The sequence below is a fragment of the Dendrobates tinctorius genome, unplaced genomic scaffold, assembly GCF_039654945.1.
Source record: "Dendrobates tinctorius isolate UK_male_01 unplaced genomic scaffold, ASM3965494v1 ptg000094l, whole genome shotgun sequence".
Classification (NCBI taxonomy): Eukaryota; Metazoa; Chordata; class Amphibia; order Anura; family Dendrobatidae; genus Dendrobates; species Dendrobates tinctorius.
Window position 1 is genome coordinate 12,728,212 of NW_027361762.1, and position 22,148 is coordinate 12,750,359.

At 46.1% G+C, this 22,148-nt stretch overlaps 1 protein-coding gene across 1 annotated transcript in view; it reads left to right on the plus strand.

Moving 5' to 3' along the window:
• Positions 1 to 22,148, plus strand: part of GUCY2C (guanylate cyclase 2C) — a 1,090,166-nt gene that overhangs the window by 1,024,527 nt on the left and 43,491 nt on the right. The window contains exon 26 of the mRNA XM_073586670.1: positions 3,564 to 3,640. Coding sequence (XP_073442771.1) covers positions 3,564 to 3,640 — 77 coding nt within the window. The remainder of the gene's footprint in view (positions 1 to 3,563; positions 3,641 to 22,148) is intronic.

Genomic DNA, 22,148 nt, shown 5'->3' on the forward strand with positions numbered 1-22,148 from the left:
ATGTATAGACATATATTTTGAATGTGTACGCTATCCATACATGTTATCTGGGGATACGGTACCCTTTCTCAGCTTTGTGCAATCACGTGTAATCCATACTGGGCGTGAGAACGGCTGGCGAGCAGTTAAGCAAGCTACAGCACCTGTGGTTTGCACACGTAAGTTTTTAATTTTTTCAGGAATGACGGTTAGGCCTAATTCCGGAACTGCGGTTGACCTGCACTTACTGGGAAATCATCGTTCGCGGGTAATAATTGTAATCACAGATCCCCATCACTAACGTTGTTCAGCGGGTTATCTGCACCTGTAAGCGACAAATGCTGGCCTTTTCAGTGTAGCGCACATGCAGCCACGGACATGTAAGGGCATGACACACCAGTTATTGGCCAATCTCATGTGCCAGAGCCTCACATGTCCCTCTAGTAAGCCGGACTCGGACCGTGGGGCATGACGGAGTCTCGTTCGTTAACAGAATTAAGCTTGCAATGTGTGCATCTGTTCTGTAGCTGGCATGGTTGAGGTTGCCCGTGTTGAGTCAAATTACGCAGTAGGCTCCACTCCTGGTGGTGCCCTTCTGGACATTCCTTTAAGGTTCAGCTTTGCAACCATACTGCCCACGTAAAACAAACACTTTGCCTTCATGAACGCTGTTTGGAGGGTCATGACTCGTGGGAATAACGCCGCCCAATCAGTTAACCTGCTAGAGAGATCCTTCGTTGCTCCCAAGCATGACATCACACTCCCTAGGAGGAAGGTAATGCCACTGTGGCGACCGTACTCCTGGGGGCGACACAAGTGCACTGATGCCCAGCCACTGCTTGATGAATCTGCTGGTACATTGACCCAGACCACTACATTCCCCTCGCACGCTACACGGCCTGAATCTGACCCTGATGAAACTCAGGTTATCCTTCCCATATACAGTTCCATCTTACACGGTGACAAAGAGGAAGCTGCAGATGAAAGTGCAGGTTCGGCCCACCCGCCATCAGACACACCACCGTACTATCAGGGGCCCTGTGCCAGTGCCGTCGCCAATGAGTGGGCCCCCCCTGCTTGCTCAGGATCACAGCACTTGCAAGGTTGAAATACTGTGCAGTGAGATGGAAGATGGGGACGACGAGGAGTCCAGACTCCAGACTAGTACAGGGATTCCCTAGCGAGGAGACTTATTTGATTGTTTTCAATGTTGGGACAGCGATTTTTGGGGAGCACTATACTCTGGAGAATGATAGATGGGGCCCACCATACACTGGAACATTCCAAAGGTGGACATCAGACACTGGAGCAGCATTTACAGGGCCCATTATACACTAGAGCATTAAAAATGGGGCCATTATGTTTGGAGCATTATTTGGGCCCATAAGACAGTGGAGCTTCATCCATGGGGACCAACATATACTGTAGCATTATGTGGAGCTCATCATATACTGTTTCAAACATTATATGGGACCAATGATTCTGTATGGCGAAATAGATGGGCCTCGTCATGAGATGTAAAAAGTGAAGTATTTTTCATTGTACTATACCGCTATTTCTCTGCCTTATCGGAGCATGATGAGTTGTGGTATGTGTTAAAGGGGCGCTCTTTCGCCCAGGGCACATGAAAACCTGGAGCCAGCCCTCCCCCCCACAACTTTAGCCAAATAACCCCCATTTTTCAGTGTGTAACTTGTATTATGAAGTTAATTAAGGTTGACAAGCTTAAGTAAGAAGAATTGATGCTTTTGGCATTCAAATGGGCACTGTAAGTGTGTTTCCTGTCCTCCTCTCACTGCCGACTTTTATTCCCCATTGACTTACATTGGGTTTCGTGTTTCGGGACGACCCCGACTTTTCCCTATAATCGGACGATCTTGCTCGACCCGACTTTTGGAAAAGTCGGGTTTCACGAAACGAAACTCGACCCTAAAAAACCAAAAGTCGCTCAACTCTACTTTAGTAAACCGTGCAGCCCAATCCATCATCACAGGCATGTAATAATATTTTAGTAAACCACCCGGCCCAATTCATCATCACAGGCATTTAATAATACTTTAGAAAACTGCACAGCCCAATCCATCATCACAAGCATGTAATAATACTTTAGTAAACCACACGGCCCAATCCATCATCACAGGCAAGTAATAATACTTTTATAAACTGCACAGCCCAATCCATCATCACAGGCATGTAATAATAGTTTTGTAAACCGCACGGCCCAATCCATCATCACAGGCATTTAATAATACTTTAGTAAACCACATGGCCCAATCCATCATCACAGGCATTTAATAATACTTTAGTAAACCTCACGGCCCAATCCATCATCACAGGCATGTAATAATACTTTTGTAAACTGTGCAGCCCAATCCATCATCACAGGCATGTAATGATACTTTAGTAAACTGCACAGCCCAATCCATCATGACAGGCATGTAATAATACTTTAGTAAACCATGTACACCAAAGTATTAAGTAAGAGCGATCACCAGATTGCATTGCCACAGATTACACTGTGACGTCCCCCGTGAGTAGGATTACAAATCAATAAAGGGAACCTGTCATCAAGTTTTTCTAGAATGTTGTATATACAGTATATGCCCAATGCACTTTCCATAAAACAAAAAATTGCTTTTGTTCACCTACGGGGCAGTCCGGTCCAAGGGGCATCACTGTTTTGATTAGACGCCTTCTCTCTTCTTGCTTCATGTAGATGATGCGTTCTATGTAATCCACACAGTCACCTAGGCATCACGCTAATGCGCAGATGCACTTTTCTGTTGTGCCGATGGCAGAGCAAAGTATTGTAATGCGCATGCGCCAGTGCTCTTTGGCTTTTCGCCACCCACATGCATTGCAGTACCTTGCTCTGTCCTCGGCAGCACAGAGAAGTACGCCTACGCAGGAGCACGATGCTGAGGACACTGTGTGGATGACGTAGAACGCAAGAAGGGAGGAGGTGCCGGATTAAGACCAGCAATGTCTATCGAACCAGACCGCCCTGCAGGTGAGTATAATAAAACATATTTTTAGAATGCTGTCACGTAAGACTTACAGGTGCTGGCCCTACTTTATACGGGAAAAACCTGGTGACAGGTTCCCTTTAAATATGTTATTAACGTTTAATATGTGTTCACTTTAAAAAAAAAAAGTGTTCAATTTAAAAAAGTGTGTTTTATTTTACAAATGTTAACATTAATAATAATAATAACAACATATCTATGGTATCGTTGCAATCGCAATGACACATGTAAAGTTTGCATGTTATTTGTTGCATTGTAATGTTAGAAACATTTACTAAAAAAAATCCCGACATCCATAAAAAAAAGAAAAAAAGTTGGTCTCTTGGAATGCGGTTATAAAAAACTTGAGTCCAATACAATGTATAAATATAGTGAAACGTAGTAAAATTAAAAAAAAATTATATGTATACATACATTTATATATCACATATATACCATATATAACAATTAATACAACATGTTACCACACAGTGAACAGTATAAAAACACAATAAAAACTGTGTCACAATAAATTGTAATATTTTTGTTATAATCATAGTATCTTTTCATTTGTTTTAGGGAAAGGGAACGGAAACAACATATTGGCTTACAGGAGAAAAGGACCAGCAGTACAACCTTCCTATAGCTCCTTCTGTGTAAGTTCTTCTCTGCAAACATTTTTTTTTATACAATCAGAATGAGACAAGGGCCGGGGTCACACTTGCGAGAAACTTCCACGTGTCTTGCATCTCAGTACCCGCCACTGCCTCCGGCACTTGGACCGGAGCACTCAGCTGCATAGAAATACATGCAGCCGCACACTCCGGTCATGAGTTCCGGTGGCAGTGTTGGGTATTGAGACATGAGACTCGTGCGAGTTTCTCGCAAGTGTGACCCCGGCCATAAAAGGGTTATTTCCTTCTGATACAATATTATATTAGTATATTGCTAAACTATGCCCTCACTGTGTAATCTGTGTGTGTCTGACCTCTATGTTCCCCGCACAGCAGAACTTGTGGCCAGCGCTGTGCAGGATGCTGCAGCACAGCGCCATTCATTCCAATAGAGCCATGTGATAGTTCTCTTCAAATCCAGTGATCAGGAAACTGTTTAGTGAAAAAACAGTGCAGCCCTTTGCGTCCAAGATTTGTGGGGGTCACAGAGATTGGACCCCCCAGAAATCAGTGGTATCTAGTGATATGCCATTGTTTTATTTTACGCGTTATAAAATTATTGAACATAAAGTACAAGTCTTGCATAAAGGTGTTATTGATATCATTATCAAGCATAAAAGTCAACGTATTACTCAAACTGTAGATGTTTGGTATTTTATTACAGATGTGAGCAGGTTGTGGGATGCAGTGACGCATGAGAGGCAGAACAAGGGTTAAAAATGTAATTTAACAATGGGATACTCCACGCAGGGACGCACAGTTAAAAGAGGAAATAAAATGGTTAAATTGTAACGCATATGCAAAGTTAAAGAATAATGAACGGGGTAAGGCAGTTCTTTCAAACACTTATCGGGTCAGATGCTCCTCAGGCTGTAGATAATGCTTGAGAGTCAGCAGCACCAACAACGGCCGGTGGGGTGCTTATCCAATGAGGTCCTGCAGGCAACGTTAATCCGTCTTCTGGCAGCAGCGGTGGGTCTCCGGTACCTTCGGCTGAGCCCCTAGTCCATAATTGAGTGCGGCCGATGCAAACAAAGCAGCAGTACTGTCAGGGTCATGGTCGACTGGCGTGGCAATGTCCGGCAATGAGAGTAGTGGAGTACAGTCCTGCACCCTGCCCAGACCCTCAGGCTTATGTGCAGCGTTCAGCTATACAAGGCTCTTAACTCTCTCCCTGTTACTGTGGTGGGCTCCGGCAGTGTCCTGGCATCGGGTCATCCATGTGTCGTTACAGCCCAGCTGCGCACACTGCAGAGCACGCTGCGCTCACTCCTTACCTCTGTTACTGCTGGCGGGAAACTGTCTGACGCTGCGCGCACTTTCACTTTTAACCATGCTACCGGCTTCCAGGTCAGGGCACCTGTCTGGGCCTTTTTGCCTTCCCCTGGACAACATGGGATGCAGCCTCGACAGTTCCGGACCCGGTTTAGTACAGGTACCCGCGGTTCAGTCTTCCCTCTTACACAGAAACGAAATGCAGACATCCTGTGGGTCTATTGAGCCAAACGTCTATCACCAATGAGCCCTATGGTGACCTACTGTGTGTTCAGTTCAGTAGAACTGAATGCGTTTGATTGTTGCAGACATGATAGGAGTAAGATCAATTGAAGTCACTGTGGCATTTTAATCGCATTTATCCTGAATATTTCATTTTGCATGGGAACGGTTGTTTCACTCCAAAACTGTGCAACCATTACATTCATGCAGTTCTGCTCATCAAATGGCTGCTCCAAAACCCTGTCTGATGACAAATTCACTAGCAGGATGCAGCAGGCCTCCACTAATAAAGGCAAGAGGCAGCACAGGTGCAAACTACTGATAAAAACAGCCAACCGCACACCTACCAGATTAAAGAGGGGTTGGCTGCCTAGTGGAAAAAAGTGCACACTAATAGGGCTTGCATAAGATGCCAGTCACACAGGTAAGTGTGATTCAAAGTGTCTGGCTTGCAGCCTATTAATGACGCCCATAGTATTTTCAGTTGGGCTGCCCAGCACTATAATATGCACTACAAAGGGACAGATGCCCTAATGAACCAAGCCAACAAAATGAGGCCTAGCTGCATCCTGCAAACAATGATATGATAAAAATTGCAAAAAAATTTTGCATATGATAAGTACATTAAATGAGGTATTGGGTAATATTTTGGCCAAATAGAGTCCTAATACTAATATCAAAAACACCTAACATAGGAAAATTCAAAAATACACATACCATACAGATACGGCCTTCCCAAACCCTGTCTGATGACAAATGCACTAGCAGGATGCAGCAGGCCTTCACTAATAAAGGCAAGAGGCAGCACAGGTGCAAGCTACTGATAAAACAGCCAACCCCATACCTACAAGATTATGGAGGGGTTGGCTGCCTAGTAGAAAAAAATTGCACACTAATAGGACTTGCATAGGACACCAGTCACAGAGGTAAGTGTGATGCAAAGTGTCTTGCTTGCGGCCAACTAATGATGCCCATAGTATTAGCAGGCGGGCCGCACAGCACTATAATATGCACCACACAGGGACAGACGCCCTAATGAACCAAGCCAATAAAAAGAGGCCTAGCTGTGTAAGGAGGAAGACCGAGCTGCAGGTACCTCTACTGAGCCGAGTCTGGAACTGTCAAGGCTGTGTCCCATGTTTCCCAGGGGAAAGAATAGGGGACTGGACAGGTCCCATGACCCGGAAGTAGGGGGCCCGGGTGATCTGGAAATCAAGAAAAAAGTGTGCAAAGTGTGGCAGATTTTGCTGCTGTCAGGGAGAGAGCAGCAGGGTGAGCAGCACGCTCCGCATCCCAAGCGCTGATGCTGTGATGGGCTGCATTCAACGGCTCCCGGTACCAATAGTGGGACAGTGAGAGTAAAGAGTGCCGTGCGCCCAGTGACTGCACATGCGGAGAAGCAAGGGCAGGGTAAAGGACAGTAGCAAGCGGCCCTCTCTGCCATGTTAGATATCAGCCCATGTTTAACCCCGGGATTGTGGTGGCCCTTTTTGCTTTGCCTGCACAGGCTCATGGACTAGGGGCTCAACGGGTAAAACTGGAGACTGCCCGTTGCCGCCAGAAGACAGATCATCGTTTGAGGAACCCCATCTGTGGACATTTCCCCGGCTGTTGCCGGTGTTACAACCCTCATGGGATTATTTGCGTTGGAGAAACGTAAATGACACGATAAGTTTGATATTTGGACTGTTATTACTCTGCACTTGCTGTTCATCATTTAACCATCTATCTTCCTGCGAGGAGTTTAACTACCCTGTTAATTAAATTATTAAATTTGTTAACACTTGTTCTGCATCCTTTGCATCACTGCATCTCGCAACCTGCTTACATTTGGCGTAGTCAGAGTCAGCAGTCCAAGTGCTCATGGGTGCCCCAAGGGCCAACTTGCAGCTGCGGGCCATGCTCAGCAATCTCCCAAAGTTAACGGGGAGCAATTCACTGCTGTGGGACTGGACTGAGCGGGTTAAGGGTATACTGAGGATGCACCCTATGACTCATGCTATGCAAGCAGAGTGTCACGCTCACGCCCTGACTGGTGTGTGTGAGCCAGGGTGTTGTGGCCCCACTGTGCCACAAATCAGACTTCACTGGTACAGCTGCCTTGATTTTCACTGGATTCTCTGATGGTAAGGTCAGGCTTGTGTGGCAGGCAGCTGCCAGGTTCCACTCTAGGGTGGTGTCTGGCTGTGGCTGCTGATCTCATTTGGGGAGATGGTATGGGCAACAGGCATGAGTAGCAGACAGACACGGCTGAGACACTGGCAGGCGGGTATGGCTGAGACACTGGCAGGTGGGCACGGCTGAGACACCGGGCAGGCAGGCACGGCTGAGACACCAGGCAGACTGGCATGGCTGAGACACAGGGCAGGCTGGCATGGCTGAGACACAGGGCAGGCTGGCACGGCTGAGACACAGGGCAGGCAGGCACAGCAGAGACACAGGGCAGGCAGGCACGGCAGAGACACAGGGCAGGCAGACAAGGCTGGGACACAGGGCAGGCAGGAGCGGTATATGAAGGAATAGGTAGAGACCTGTTCACACAGCAGGTGCAGGTACTGGAACAGGCAGAAAGGAGTGGAGTATGACAGAACAGGTTTGGACCTGTTCACACAGGAGGTGCAGGTACGGGTACTGACAGGAAGGAGTGGAGTATGATGGAACAGGTTTGGACCTGTTCACACAGGAGGTGCAGGTACGGTTACAGGCTGGATGGAGTGGAGTATGAAGAAACAGGTTTGGACCTGTTCACAGTTGGAGGAGAAATGCAAGACTGCGGAGAAGAGCTTGAGAGCAGCAAGAGGTTCTGCAGCAGCAGCGGAAGCAGAGCAGAGCAGAATCGCAAGAGTACAGAGCACAGGCAGACAGAGAGGACACAAGGAAAGACACAGCAGGGAAAGGAGCCACAGACAAGGAGACTGACAGACAGAGGTAGAACAGAGTTCAGACAAAGTAATGGTGCAAGACATGGTATAGGTCCAAGGACACAGGGACCAGGATATGCTGCCTACTGGTGGGCAGGGAGGACATGTACTAGACAAGGCTAGAACAAGGACACAGAGACCAGGATAAGACAAGGAAAGGAGTAATAGCACAGGGACCAGGATATTCTGCCTCCAGGAGGGCAGACAGAGAAGTACTAGGCAAGGTACAGAGACACAAAGATTAGGAATAAAGCCTCCAGAGAAGATGAGACATAGGACAGGGCCTGGCTTACTCAGCAGCAAGAAGCAAACTGAGTTATCACATTGCACAGGCAAGATCCACTGTTTGGAGCTGCCCTAAATACTAGAGGGCTCTTGGTAATTGGTCAGGGACACATTAGACAGGTGTACCCTGATTCCATAAGAACCAGAGAGTTCTGGCACCGCCCCCCTAGAAGCAGAAGGCATACATTCAGGAAGCCACGTCAGTCTGTTACTCTGAAAAAACTGGACCACCTCTTCCAGGTTAGAGGATGAGTAAAGCTCTGTCTTGAGACCTTCACCCACTAGCCACATAGGAGCTGAAGGCATACACTCAGGAACCATCTTCAGCCTGGGGAAGACAATCAAGAGGCAGAGGAGCTCTGGGGAGCAGATCACTGGTATAGATGCTGGAGACATGTGAAGAGAATCCCACCGCTTCCCCCTCTTTGGAGGCATCATCACACCTAGACTCGAGGACCAGCAGACCAGGCGAAGAAGGCAACATAGCTGACTGAGTCTGATGCAAGGGAACCAGACACCTTTTGTCACATAGTTGTTTCAAGCGAAGTACCTTTCTGGGTCTCCAGACATAAATGGGCACAAGGATCTCTGGCTCAAAATGACCCATGGTCACACCAGACAACAAATGGAAGACGAACTTCTTCATGTATAGTGCTCCGACTTGGAGCTGTAGTTGTCTTTGCAGGACTAGTGTCATGATCCATGCTGGATCAGGACATATAAAAAGCACAGGTAACCTTTTTTTTTCCTAAGCTGTGCTTAAGGTGTTTTTGCCCCCAGTGGTCATTAGGATTATTGCACTGTGGTGTCGTTTGTTCTAAGTTTCGGCCTAGGGAATGTTAGGAGTGTGAGGGACACTGACTCAGGGGAGTGCAGGAGGTCTCCATGTCCCCGCTCCCTATCGCAGGGCCCACTGTTGTAACTGTTTCCCTTCCCTTTGTCTTGTTGTTTAAGTTACCGGCCTGTGAGCCATGTCACACAAGACAGTATCACGTGCTGTGTCCTGTTGTTCTAGTTACCGGCCTGCCGGTCGCGTTACTGTTATGAATAGGTCACCGAGGAGAAAAGAGCAAAACAAGCTAAGTCACAGAAAATCAGAGAGGCTGGTAACTATGCAGATTGCAGATCCCTGATCCTACCACACAACTAGCAGCAGCCGTGGAGCGTACCTACGATGTTCCTAGATGCTTCATCACAGCCGGAGGACTAAATAAGCCTGAAGCATGAAAAGGGGAAAACTAACTGCCCCAGAGCAGACCCCAAAGGAATAGATAGCCCCCACACATGTACTGACGGTGAAACAAGATGAAGGCACAAACACAGGCAGGAAAATAGGCTGAGCAAACGATGGGGCCCAAACTAACTAGAAAGAAAGGAAAGACACTGTCTGCAACCTGCAAAAAACCCTACAAAAATAATGTCCAACACTTCTGATAGCAAAATTAACCCTGAAGTCACTAGACTTCTCCCACTATATCAGCACTCTGAAATATTCTGAGACAGAGCAAAAAGAGACCAAACTAGTAAGGGACAAAAAGCAAATTGGCAAAATACTGAAAATAAGAGTGGAAATTCAGCACAGCCCCCAGCCGGGGCTGGCTGACCACACAAAAAACTGAATAGACCAACAGAATCAAGTGTGAACATTAGCAGAAAAACTTAGCTTTAGATGACTGGAACAGAGCTGAAAACCAAGAGCTGACAAGCCAGAAGGAATCACCAGCAACTAAATAGGGCGTCGGCTGTCTTAAATCCAATCTGAGACTCCTGAGGTCCAATCGTCATCCTCATTCTCAGGTGGCAGATCTCCACCGATCAAATCAGCCTCACTACCTTCTGTTATCACCAGAGGGAGTCTGGAAGGAGAACTCACAACTGGTGAACCAGAGAATGAACTCACAACAGTACCCCCCCTTGAGGAGGGGTCACCGAACCCTCATCCACGCCACCAGGCTGATCAGGATGGGCCGTATGAAAAGCACGAACCAATCTATTGGCATGAATATCGGAGGCAGAGACCCAAGAATTATCCTCCTGACCATAACCCTTCCATTTGACCAAATACAGGAGTCTTCGCCTAACCAAACGAGAATCCAATATTTTCTCTACCTCATATTCCACATTGCCTTCAACCAACACAGGGTCAGGAGGTGCTGCCATAGAAACCACTGGCTCAACAAACCTCTTCAACAGAGATTTGTGAAATACGTTATGGTTCTTGAACGTAACTGGAAGAGCCAATCGAAACAAAACAGGATTAAGAATTTCCAAAATCTTATAAGGACCAATAAATCTTGGCTTAAATTTAGGAGATGCAACCTTCATAGGAATATACTTAGACGACAACCAAACCATATCACCCACTTTAAACCGGGGACCAATGGTCCGATGCCGGTTGGAAAATCGCTGGGCCTTTTCCTGAGAGAGTGACAACTTATCCACCACTTGGTCCCATATCTGCTGCATTCTCTTAACCACTCTGTCCACACCTGGGCAGGACGAAGATTCCACTTGCCCTGAAGAGAATCGAGGATGAAACCCAAAATTACAGAAAAAGGGTGACATCAAAGTGGCAGAACCAGCTCTATTGCTCAGTACGAATTCGGCCGAGGGCAAAAATGAGACCCAATCATCCTGATCAGCAGATATAAACATCTCAAATAAGACTCCAGGGTCTGGTTTGTTCTCTCAGTCTGTCCATTGGTCAGGGGATGAAATGCGGAGGAGAAGGATAACTGAATTCCCAGATTGGAACAAAAGGCTTTCCAGAATCTGGAAACAAACTGGACTCCTCTGTCGGACACAATGTTCTCAGGAATCCCATGTAACCACACCACCTGTTGTAAAAACAAGGGCACCAACTCAGCTGAAGATGGCAACTTTGGGAGTGGTACAAGATGGACCATCTTCAAAAACCTATCACAAATCACCCAGATAGCAGTCATTCTCTGAAAGACAGGAAGATCAGAAATAAAATCCATTGAGATATGGGTCCATGGCTTCTTGGGCACCGGCAAGGGCATGAGCAACCCACTAGAACGAGAACAGGGATTAGACCGAGAACAAGTCCCACAGGACTGTACAAAATTCCTGACGTCACGAGATAAGGCAGGCCACCAAAAGGACCGACTCACCAAATCTCTGGTACCAAAAATACCTGGATGACCAGCCAATGCGGAGCAATGAATTTCAGACATCACTCTCTTTCTCCAATGGTCAGGAACATACAATTTTCCCATAGGGCAACGCTCAGGTTTATCCTCCTGAAATTCCTCCAGGGCGCGTCTCAAATCGGGCAAAATGGCAGAAAGAATTACCCCCTCACCTAGGATGGTAGTAGGCTTGGTCACACTAAGAGAATCGGCAAAGAAACTCCTAGAAAGGGCGTCTGCCTTAACATTCTTAGTGCCCGGAAGAAAAGAGACCACAAAATTAAAACGCGTGAAAAACAATGCCCATCTAGCCTGTCTAGGATTTAAGCGTTTGGTCGACTCCAGATAAATCAAATTCTTGTGATCGGTGATTACCACAACTTGATGTCTAGCTCCCTCCAACCAATGTCTCCGCTCCTCAAATGCCCACTTCATGGCCAACAATTCCCGATTCCCCACGTCATAGTTGCGTTCAGATGGGGAGAACTTTCGAGAAAAGAAGGCACATGGATTCATCTTAGAAGTCACAGGGTCTTTTTGGGACAAAACAGCTCCTGCACCAATCTCAGAAGCATCTACCTCCACCTGAAATGGAAGTGAGACATCGGGTTGCCATAAAACTGGAGCTGAAGTAAATCTCTGCTTAAGCTCCTGAAATGCTGAGGTAGCCTCAGGAGACCAATTCAGCACATCAGCGCCCTTCTTGGTCAGATCAGTCAGTGGTTTGACAATACCAGAAAAGTTACCTATAAATTTATGATAGAAATTAGCAAAACCCAAAAACTTCTGGAGTGCCTTCAAAGAAGTAGGCTGAACCCAATCATAAATGGCCTGTACCTTGGCCGGGTCCATTTCAATAGTCGATGGAGATAAGATAAAACCCAAAAATGAAATCCTCTGTACACCAAAGTGGCATTTCGATCCCTTAACAAACAGGGAATTCTCCCTCAAAATCCGGAACACAGTCCGGACGTGTTCCACATGAGAATCCCAATCACTAGAAAAGATCAAAATATCATCCAGATAGATGATCAAAAACTTATCCACAAAGTCACGGAAAATATCATTCATAAAGGACTGGAAGACAGAAGGGGCATTAGTGAGCCCAAAAGGCATCACCAAGTACTCAAAATGTCCCTCCGGAGTATTAAACGCCGTCTTCCATTCATCCCCGTGCTTGATGCAAATAAGATTATACGCCCCCCTGAGGTCAAGCTTAGTAAACCAGCAGGCACTCTTAACTATGGAGAATAAATCAGACATCAGAGGTAACGGGTACTGATATTTAACCGTCATCTTGTTAAGGGAACGATAATCAATACACGGTCTTAATGAACCATCTTTCTTGGCCACAAAAAAAAACCCAGCACCTAAAGGTGACGAGGATGGTCTAATATGACCCTTCTCCAATGACTCCTTAATATAGGATCGCATAGCATCATGATCGGGTACTGATAAGTTGAAAAGCCGACCTTTGGGAAATTTACACCCAGGCATCAACTCAATTGCACAGTCATAACTCCTATGAGGAGGCAGAGACGCAGACTTGCTCTCACTAAGTACATCAGAAAAATCGGCTAGATAATCAGGAATATCATGAGACAGAGGAGAGGTGGAGAAAATAGGAGCATCCCTAAGAACACCCTGACAACCCCAACTCACCACAGACCCAGATTTCCAATCCAAAACTGGATTATGAGTTTGCAACCAAGGAAAACCCAGAACAATAGTATCATGCAAATTATGCAGCACCAAAAATTTACAATTTTCTTGGTGGTCTGGAGCAACTCGCATTGTCACCTGGGTCCAAAACTGAGGTTTATTGTCCGCCAAAGGAGTAGCATCAATACCCCTCAAAGGAATAAGCGTCTGCAGAGGCATCATGGAAAAACCACAACGTTTAGCAAAGTCCAAATCCATCAGATTCAACGCTGCTCCTGAATCCACAAAAGCCTTCGTGGAAAACGTGGATAAGGAACAGATCAGAGTAACCGCCAAAAGAAACTTAGGTTATATACTGCCCACAGCAAATGTTTGTGCAAAACGTTTCTCTCGTTTTGGGTAGACAGAAAAAATATGAGAGGCGTCTCCACAGAAAAAACACAGCTTATTACGCCTTCTAAACTCCTGACGTTGCGCCCTAGACAAAACCCCATCACATTGCATAGCTTCAGACGTTTGTTCAAAAGGTGGCAGCGCCTCCCATGTAGTTTTACGTTCACGCAAACGCTGATCAACTTGAATGGCCAATGACATAGAATCATCCAGACCAGAGGGAACAGAAAATCCCACCATAACATCTTTTACAGTCTCTGATAAACCCTTCCGAAAGAGAGCTGCCAATGCACTATCATTCCATGTAGTAAGGACCGCCCACTTTCGGAATTTTTGACAGTATAACTCTGCATAATTCTGACCCTGGTTTAATGCCAACAGGGTTCTCTCAGCTTGATCAACAGCATTAGGTTCATCATACAACAACCCCAAGGCTTGAAAAAATGCATCCACATTAGTCACAATAGGATTTTCAGGTGTCAGAGAAAAAGCCCAATCCTGGGGATCGCCGCGCAGCAAGGAGATGACAATTTTAACCTGCTGCACAGAGCTCCCCATTGAATTAGACTTCAAGGCCAGAAATAATTTACAATTATTCTTAAAATTCAGAAATTTAGACCGATCCCCAGAAAACACATCAGGAGTAGGGATCTTAGGTTCAGCAGCATGTGACTGAACGAAGTAGGTGGAAATTCCCTGGACTTCAGCAGCCAGCTGCTCCACACAATCAGACAATTGCTTAATCTCCATTAGGAAAAAGAAAAAAAAATCCTCCTACGACCCCAGAGAAAAAAGAGGAAAAAATATATTAAAAAAAAAATTCTGACACTTTTTTTTTTTAACAACTTTTTCCTGCTTTTGAGTACCCTAGAATCTGCGGTATGGCTGGTGATTCTGTTATGAATGGGTCACCGAGGAGAAAAAAGCAAAACAAGGATGATACCCCGATGTAGCAGTACTGAGCGGGTTGGCGCAAGAATGAATGGAGGACACCGGGGCTTGTAGTTCTAAAGCTTTACTCACAGTCTGCAGTACACAATGGTGCCTGCCTCCGGGCCATGTCCTCCGGGTCTGAGACTCAGCCAACCTCCAGGCAAGATGGAAAGCTCCCCTCTAACACTCCGCCAACATGTACCTTTCCTGAACGACTCCTCTATTGTGCCTTAAGGTGTGAAGATCTCCAGTACCATGGTACCCTGGAGTTTCTCTTTACAGATGTTCCCAAGAACTCTACTTGTATTGCAGACAGCTGTAGCCTGCTTCGGGGACTCCCTTCTCCTGAGCCCCAGCTCTCTAATTAGTTGCTGTTGTGCTCCAAGTCTTAGATGGGAGTAGTGCATTTACAGCCAACTACTCCACCGGTGTATGCTGCAGAACCATAAGTGTACATACAACCTCGGGGACCGGGCCCCGGCTTTGCGCTGAGAACCTATAGGCAGGGTTCCTCTTCCAACCCATGTCCTCTCTGTTCTCCTACTCCTTCATTCCGTACTTGTCTTTCTCTCTCTTATGGAAGCTTAGGTTTCAGTTCTACGTCTTTCTCCTTCTTTTCCTTTCCCGTGCCAGCTGGCTCAGATCACTGAGGCAGCTGCAGCACTCCTTCCTCCATCCCTTCTTCCAGGGATCCCCACTCCTCCTGAATGGCTTCCTTCCTCGCTGACCTCCTGTCAGACTGACCTGTAATCCTACACTTTCCCACTCTTTTATGTATCCTAACTCCACCCACCTCCCAGCACATCCAGTGTTCCAAGCAGGGAACCACCAAAGGTGCTCTGCTACTCTCTAAGCACTGAGCCGCAATATGGTTGTGCAGAACTACCCTGTAGTGTGGGGTGCGAGTGTTGGAGTGTGGAACGGAGTTCCCACCTTACCTGGACGGTGGGACACTACACCTTAGGAGAAGGTTCAGTACCTCTATGGCGACTGAGCCTCAGGGGCGCCACAGAAGCACGGCCTGAAAGTGAAGCCCCAGAAATGTCACCTCTTTGGTAAACAGATCGAGTACTTGGGACACATCATATCCACTGAATGAGTGAGGTCTGCTCAACAGAAGATAGCGGCGGTGCAAAATTGGCCCACCCCGAAGACAGGGAAGGACGTCTGGGCCTTCCTGGGGTTTACTGGGTATTACCGAAGATTCATGAAGAATTTCACTCACATTGCCAACTCACTGTTAGAGCTGTTAAAAGGCGTGCCATCTGGAGCAACGAACCGGACCATTCAGTGGGGGAGTAGCCAGGAAAAAGCCTTCTGCACCTTCAAGATGGCCTTGGCTGAAGCCCCAATATTGGCCTATGCAGATGTCACCCAGCCCTTCAATCTGCACACAGATGGAAGCCTACATGGTCTGGGGGCCATGCTGTCCCAAATGCAAGAAGGAAAGGAGCGAGTGATTGCTTACGCAAGTTGGTCTCTCCATGACTCAGAACGGAATCCTGATAATTACTGTTCCTTCAAGTTGGAGTTTCTGGTGTTGGTATGGGAGATGACCGAAAAGTTTGCTGAATACTTGTCGGGGTCCGAAGTCTTGGTGCACACTGACAATAATCCTCTGGCCAACCTGGAAAACGCCAAACTGGGAGCCTTGGAGCACAGATGGGTGGCACGCATGGCAAAGTATTGTTACTGGATTGCATATCGAAAGGAGGCTGAAAACACGCATGCTGATGCTCTATCCAGAGTGACCTATGAGCGTCCGGGATGCGATCGAGATGAAGAGTTAGAAGCAGAAGAGGTTCCTGACTTCCGAATCCTCGACAGGTCATTGGTGGTAACACAGGGACATCTAGATTGGAGGGTCGTCAGGAGAGCAGGTGTTGGGACAACCTTGAGATGACTTGCTGCAGCTGCAACAGGAAAATAAGGAACTTGCCCAATTGAGTCAGTGGGTGGCTTTGAGGTGGCTTCCCAGCCGCAGTGAAAGAGGTGAACTGTCCCCGAGGATGCTGCAGATTCTCAGACAGTGGCAGAGGCTCCAATTGGAAGACAGCTTGCTGTATTGAAAAGTGCAGTTGGTGCGGGAGTTGGGGGTCACCTGGCAAGTGGTACTCCTTGAAAAGTTGATCGATGTGGTGGCTACGGAGGCCCATGAGAGGGGTTCTCACTTTGGCCCTTAGAAGACGTTCAAGTGGTTTCAGAAGTTGGTTTATCACCCTCGCTTGAAGACTGCAGTAGAGGAGGCATGTCTAAGATGTTGGAGCTGTGAACTGGTTAAATCCCCAGAACAGAGGGCTCCTATACAGAGCATTGTGACTTCTGCCCCTTTAGAACTGCTGATGATCGATTACTTGACCGTGGGTCCAGCTCATCTCTGATATGAACATTGTCTAGTGATGACTGACCACTTCACCAAGTTTGCTGTGGTGACTCCAACCCAGGATCAGACTGCCAAGTCAGCGGCGAAGGCTATCTGTCGAGATTTCATCCGGGTGTACAGTTGCTCAAAAGAATTCATTCCGACTAAGGTGCTTGTTTTCAAGGCTGAGTGATGGAAGAGTTACATTGTCTGTATCAGATTGAGAAGTCAAGCGCCTACCTGAATAGTGCACTGTAACCTGTTGCGTCTCTGCCTATCTTAGGATCCTGAAGAAGAGAGGAGAGAGTCAAGCCCCACCGAGACACTTGCTCCTGCGGGTCCCGATTGTGATGAGGAAGAACCACTTGCATCGCTCTGAGATGTGGATACTCCGCTGCTCGCCAGCCCAAGAGGAATGAGTAGACCCAAAACTTCAGAAATGGCTGGCTGATTCAGTGAACCTGGACATGCTCCCCTCGTCTGCCGCTCAACCTGATACCACCACTCCACCTAGTGCTACTACTCAATTTGAACCACGCCGTACTGAGCGGGCGAGAGCGGAATACCAACCACTCAAAATGATCAAGACCAGTTTATTTGACAATGGATTGTCCGAGAGATGAAAGAGTGTGAACGTCTGATGAAGGAACTCTCACCTGTGGAATGGCGAATTAAAGGAGAAGGGGGAGGGTAAGGAGAAAGACCAGGCTGTGGGTACCTGTACTGAGCCAAGTTCGGAACTGTCGAGGTTGCGTCCCATGTTGCCGGAGGAAGGAATAGGGGACTGGACAGGTCCCATGACCCAGAAGTAGGGGTACCTGGTGAACTGGAATTCAAGGGAAAAGCGTGCGAAGTGGGGCAGAGTTTCCCGCTGTCAGGCAGAGTGCAGCAGGGTGAGCAGCGTGCTCTGTGACCCAAGCGACGGCGCTGCGACGGGCTGCAATCGACGTTACCACTAACAGGACAGTGAGAGTAAAGGAGTGCAATGCGCCCAGTGAATGAGTTCTGTGCACGTACGGAGAAGTGAGGGCCAAGCAAAGGACAGTAGCTTGCGGCCCTCTCTGGCATCTGTTGCATACCAGCCCACGCTTAACCCCGGGATTGCTGCCAGCCCTTTTTGCTTTGGCTGCACAGGCTCATGGACTAGAGGCTCAACGGGTAAAACTGGAGACCTGCCATTGCCTCCAGAAGACGGACCATCATTTGAGGAACCCCATCTGTAGACATTTCCCCGGCCGCTGCTGGTGCTACAACCCCCACGGGATCATCTGCGGTGGAGAAACATAAAGGACACGATAAGTTTGATATTTGGACTGTTATTATTCTGCACTTGCTTTTCATCCTTTAATCATCTATCTCCTTGCGAGGAGTTTAACTACCCTGATAATTAAATTGTTAAGTTTGTTAACCCTTGCTCTGCCTCCTTTGCATCACTGCATCCCGCAACCTGCTTACACCTGCATCCTGTAAAAAATGATGTGATAAAAAGTGCAAAAAAATAATGCATATGATAAATACATTAAATGAGGTATTTGTTAATATTTTGGCCAAAATAAATAAGCTTGCCACCCTACATCAAGGGTCCTCATGCTTGCGAGTCCTAACACTAATAGCAAAAACAGCTAACATAGAAAAATGTAAAAAAAGTATCACTGTACTCAGTGTACTCGACATGCACCGAGCATTTCTGGGATTACTCGGTGGGAACTTGGGTCTCCACTCAGCTTTTTTGGCGGACTTTACAGAACCAATCACGATGCAGGGATTGTCTGCCAGGCAATGAAATGCCGCAGCCATCTTTGTTGTGGTCGTGCAGTGATTGGCTGGCCGCACGGCATCATCAGGGGTATAAAAGACCAGACACTGCCCTGCTCGCCACATTCAGCTCCGGATTGAGATAGTGTAGGGAGAGCTGCTGACTTGATAGGGTCAGAAATGGGGATTTATTAGTGAGTGTGGGGTCTATCATCCTAAACAACTCAAATCCAGGTAAACGAACAGTCCTTCTAAGGACTTCTTCCGGAGTATATAGGTTCCAGTGCTAGGCAGGCAGGGTAGTGTACGTCGTTGTATACACGTCAGTGCAAGGCCTGCAGGCACTGTATGTGTGTATATACATATCATTGCATATATCTAGAGAGTCCTGTGTTCTGGTGCTACTGCTGCTACCTGTGGGATATATTGGCCGTATATACCTAGCCCCAGGAGTAATTGGCTTTGAAATGTTTTTTGGCAAGGGCTAATAGAGCTTTTTTTATTGCAAGGCAATCCAGAGCCCTTTTTTCCCTCCATTTGCTTTTTGACAGTGCACAATACAGCCAAATCCTTTTCCTAGCACTGCGTGAAAATCCAGCAATTTTAAAGGAGTCCCAAACATCCCTTTTGAGTGTGCATAGAAATATTTATTTTTTATGTGGTATGGTTGAGTAGTTTTTTTTTTTAGCGTCTTACACAATTTCTTGACACTATTTTGCTGAACCCCTCAAAAAATACAGACAGGCCACATATTTTACAGTGTGGTATATCTGTGACACGCCTCATCCATCCGTCTGCTAAAAATATTGGTCTTTCTAGCTCTAAATTCATTTTTTTTTTTGCTGTCTGGCACTATACTTATATACAGCACTATTTAGCCAAAAAATTTAAAAAAAACAGGCCACACATTTTTCAGTGTGGTATCTGTGTGCCAGTTCATATCTGTGTAAGCTCAAAGTTTGGCCATTTTACGGCTGTTTTCTTTTTTGGTCCGGGGTGTCACTGGAATTATATACAGCAGGATTTACCCCAAAAATTAAAAAAATACAGGCCACACATTTTTCGGTGCGGTATCTCTGTTCCAGCTCATATCTGTGTGTGCTCAAATTTTGGCCAGTTTACGGCTGTTTTCTTTTTTGGTCCGGGGTGTCACTAAACAGCAGTATTTACCCCCAAAAAAATTTTTTAAAAAATTGTCGTAGTAGTATCTCCGTGTTAGCTATTATCTGTGCGTGCTCAAAGTTTGGCCACTTTATGGCTGATTTCTTTTTTAGTCCTGGGTGTCACTGAACTTAGATGCAGCAGTATTTATCTAAAACATTTAAAAAATACAGGCCACACATTTTTCGATGTGGCATCTGCGTGCTAGCTCATATCTGTGTGTGCTCAAAGTTCGGCGAGTTTACGGCTGTTTTCTTTTTCTGTCCGGGGTGTCACTTGACTTATATTCAGCAGTATTTACCCCCCCCCCCAAAAAAAAAAAATTGTCGTAGTGGTATCTCCGTGACAGCTCATATCTGTGCATGCTCAAAGTTTGGCCAGTTTAGGCCAGTTTTCTTTTTTGGTCCTGGGTGTCACTGGAATTATATACAGCAGTATTTAGCACAAAAAAAGTTATAAAAAACAAAAAATACATTTGCAGTTGTGGTATCTGCGTGACAGCTCATAGCTGTGTATGCTCAAAGTTTGGCCACTTTACGGCTGTTTTCTTTTTTGGTCCTGGGTATCACTGGACTTAGATACAGCACTATGTTGCATTATTTTAAAAAACATCCCACATTTTACAGTGGGGTATATCTGTGACACGCCTCATACATATGTGTCTCCAAAATTGAGGCATTTTTGGCCTAAATTCACTTTTTTTGCTAGTCTGTCACTCTCGTTATATCCAGCACTCTTTTGCATCCAATAAAAAATATATATATTTTACAGTGTGGTATATTTGTGACACGCCTCATACATCAGTGTGATTAAAATTTGGGGATTTTAGGCCAGTATGCCATTGTTTTCCTGTCTGTTACTCTAGTTATATACAACACTCTGTTGCTTTTTTTAAAAAAAAAACATGCCACATTTTACAGTGGGGGATGTCGGTAAAAAGAATTTGGTTTAAAGTTGTTATGGCAGCTTCATGACTGTGTTAAATGCTCCAGCTACTACTACCGTCATCATCTTCAACCTAGAGGCAGTCACTGTGCAGATAGAAAGTCTGAGTAGCAGAGGGTGAACGCTTAGGCGCTGTTGTACTCTGTCTTGTATTCTGTCTCTGTATTACGAAGGCTAAGTCTTCGTGATGAAATCATGCCTGGAAGAGCCGGAGCAAGATTACGTGGAAGTTCATGGGGACAGGACTCGCAACAACTGAAGCCTGGTGTTCCTAGGCAGGATTCTGACAAGCCCTCACCTACTAACACTTAACTGGTTGGTCGCTGACGTTTAAAAGGAGCCCATGCATTGTCTAGAACTGAAGATAGAGATTTTGACGTTTCGGCTGCATTTCAAGAGATGTCAATTGGAGAGCGTGGTTGTCGGAGATGTGACTTCTACACCACCACATGAGCTTCCTCCTCTCCACCACCTGATTTGCCGCACCCCCCACCTTCTGTCTCTTTCCCATTCTCCCGCAGAATGAAACTCGGCAAGGACATGGTCCTCGCCCCTCTGTAACAGTCTGCCATTGTAATTTTTTGGGTTTAAACAATATTTTTTCTTTGTATGTAACCCCTTGTCATGTACAGCACCATGAAATTAATGGTGCTATATAAATAACTAAATAATAATACTATTAATAATACTATATGGGTGTTTCCTAGAGATAATCCATCAAACATGTTATTGAAGGATTTTTTTTATGACAACTCTGTTCAGCTGGGCACAAACTATGTCAAATTGGTAGCTATACCCCAGTGGGTGTTGGCACAGTGTCATGTTGACTACAGTCCCCAGATATTATGTAGGTCCCTAATCTCACCTCTACTTCAGCAGCATGATGAATTAATTGGAAAAGCATGTGGTATTGGTGTAGCTGTTGGCTTCTTCCAACAAAAGAAAAAGAGATTCGACACCGCTACACCACCGTGGACTCATGAACAAATCTAAAGAGACCCCTCACACACAATATGAACGCCACATACCCCAAGGAACGGGTGCTCAATCCTGTAGAAATATACAAAATCCAATAGTGCAAGGAGAAAAAAAAGGATGGCACTCACCGTTACCAAAAGTGGAAGTCTTTATTTCAAGGATAAAAATGCATAGGCTCGGGAGCAATGCAGAGGACCCGTTGAAGCGTAGGAGCGCAAAACGGCCGTTGTCCGCACTCTCTGCATTGTTCCTGAGTCTATACATTTTTAACCATGAAATAAAGACTTCCACTTTTGGTAACAGTGAGCGTTTCTCTCATTGCACTAGTAGCTGTAGTTTTCTTGCCAAAGAAACTCAATAACATCAATTATGAGGTTAGCCGCACACGGAATGGAGAAATAGTAAAGATGACAATTGACAAGTAGTTTCACATTTGAGGTAAAACA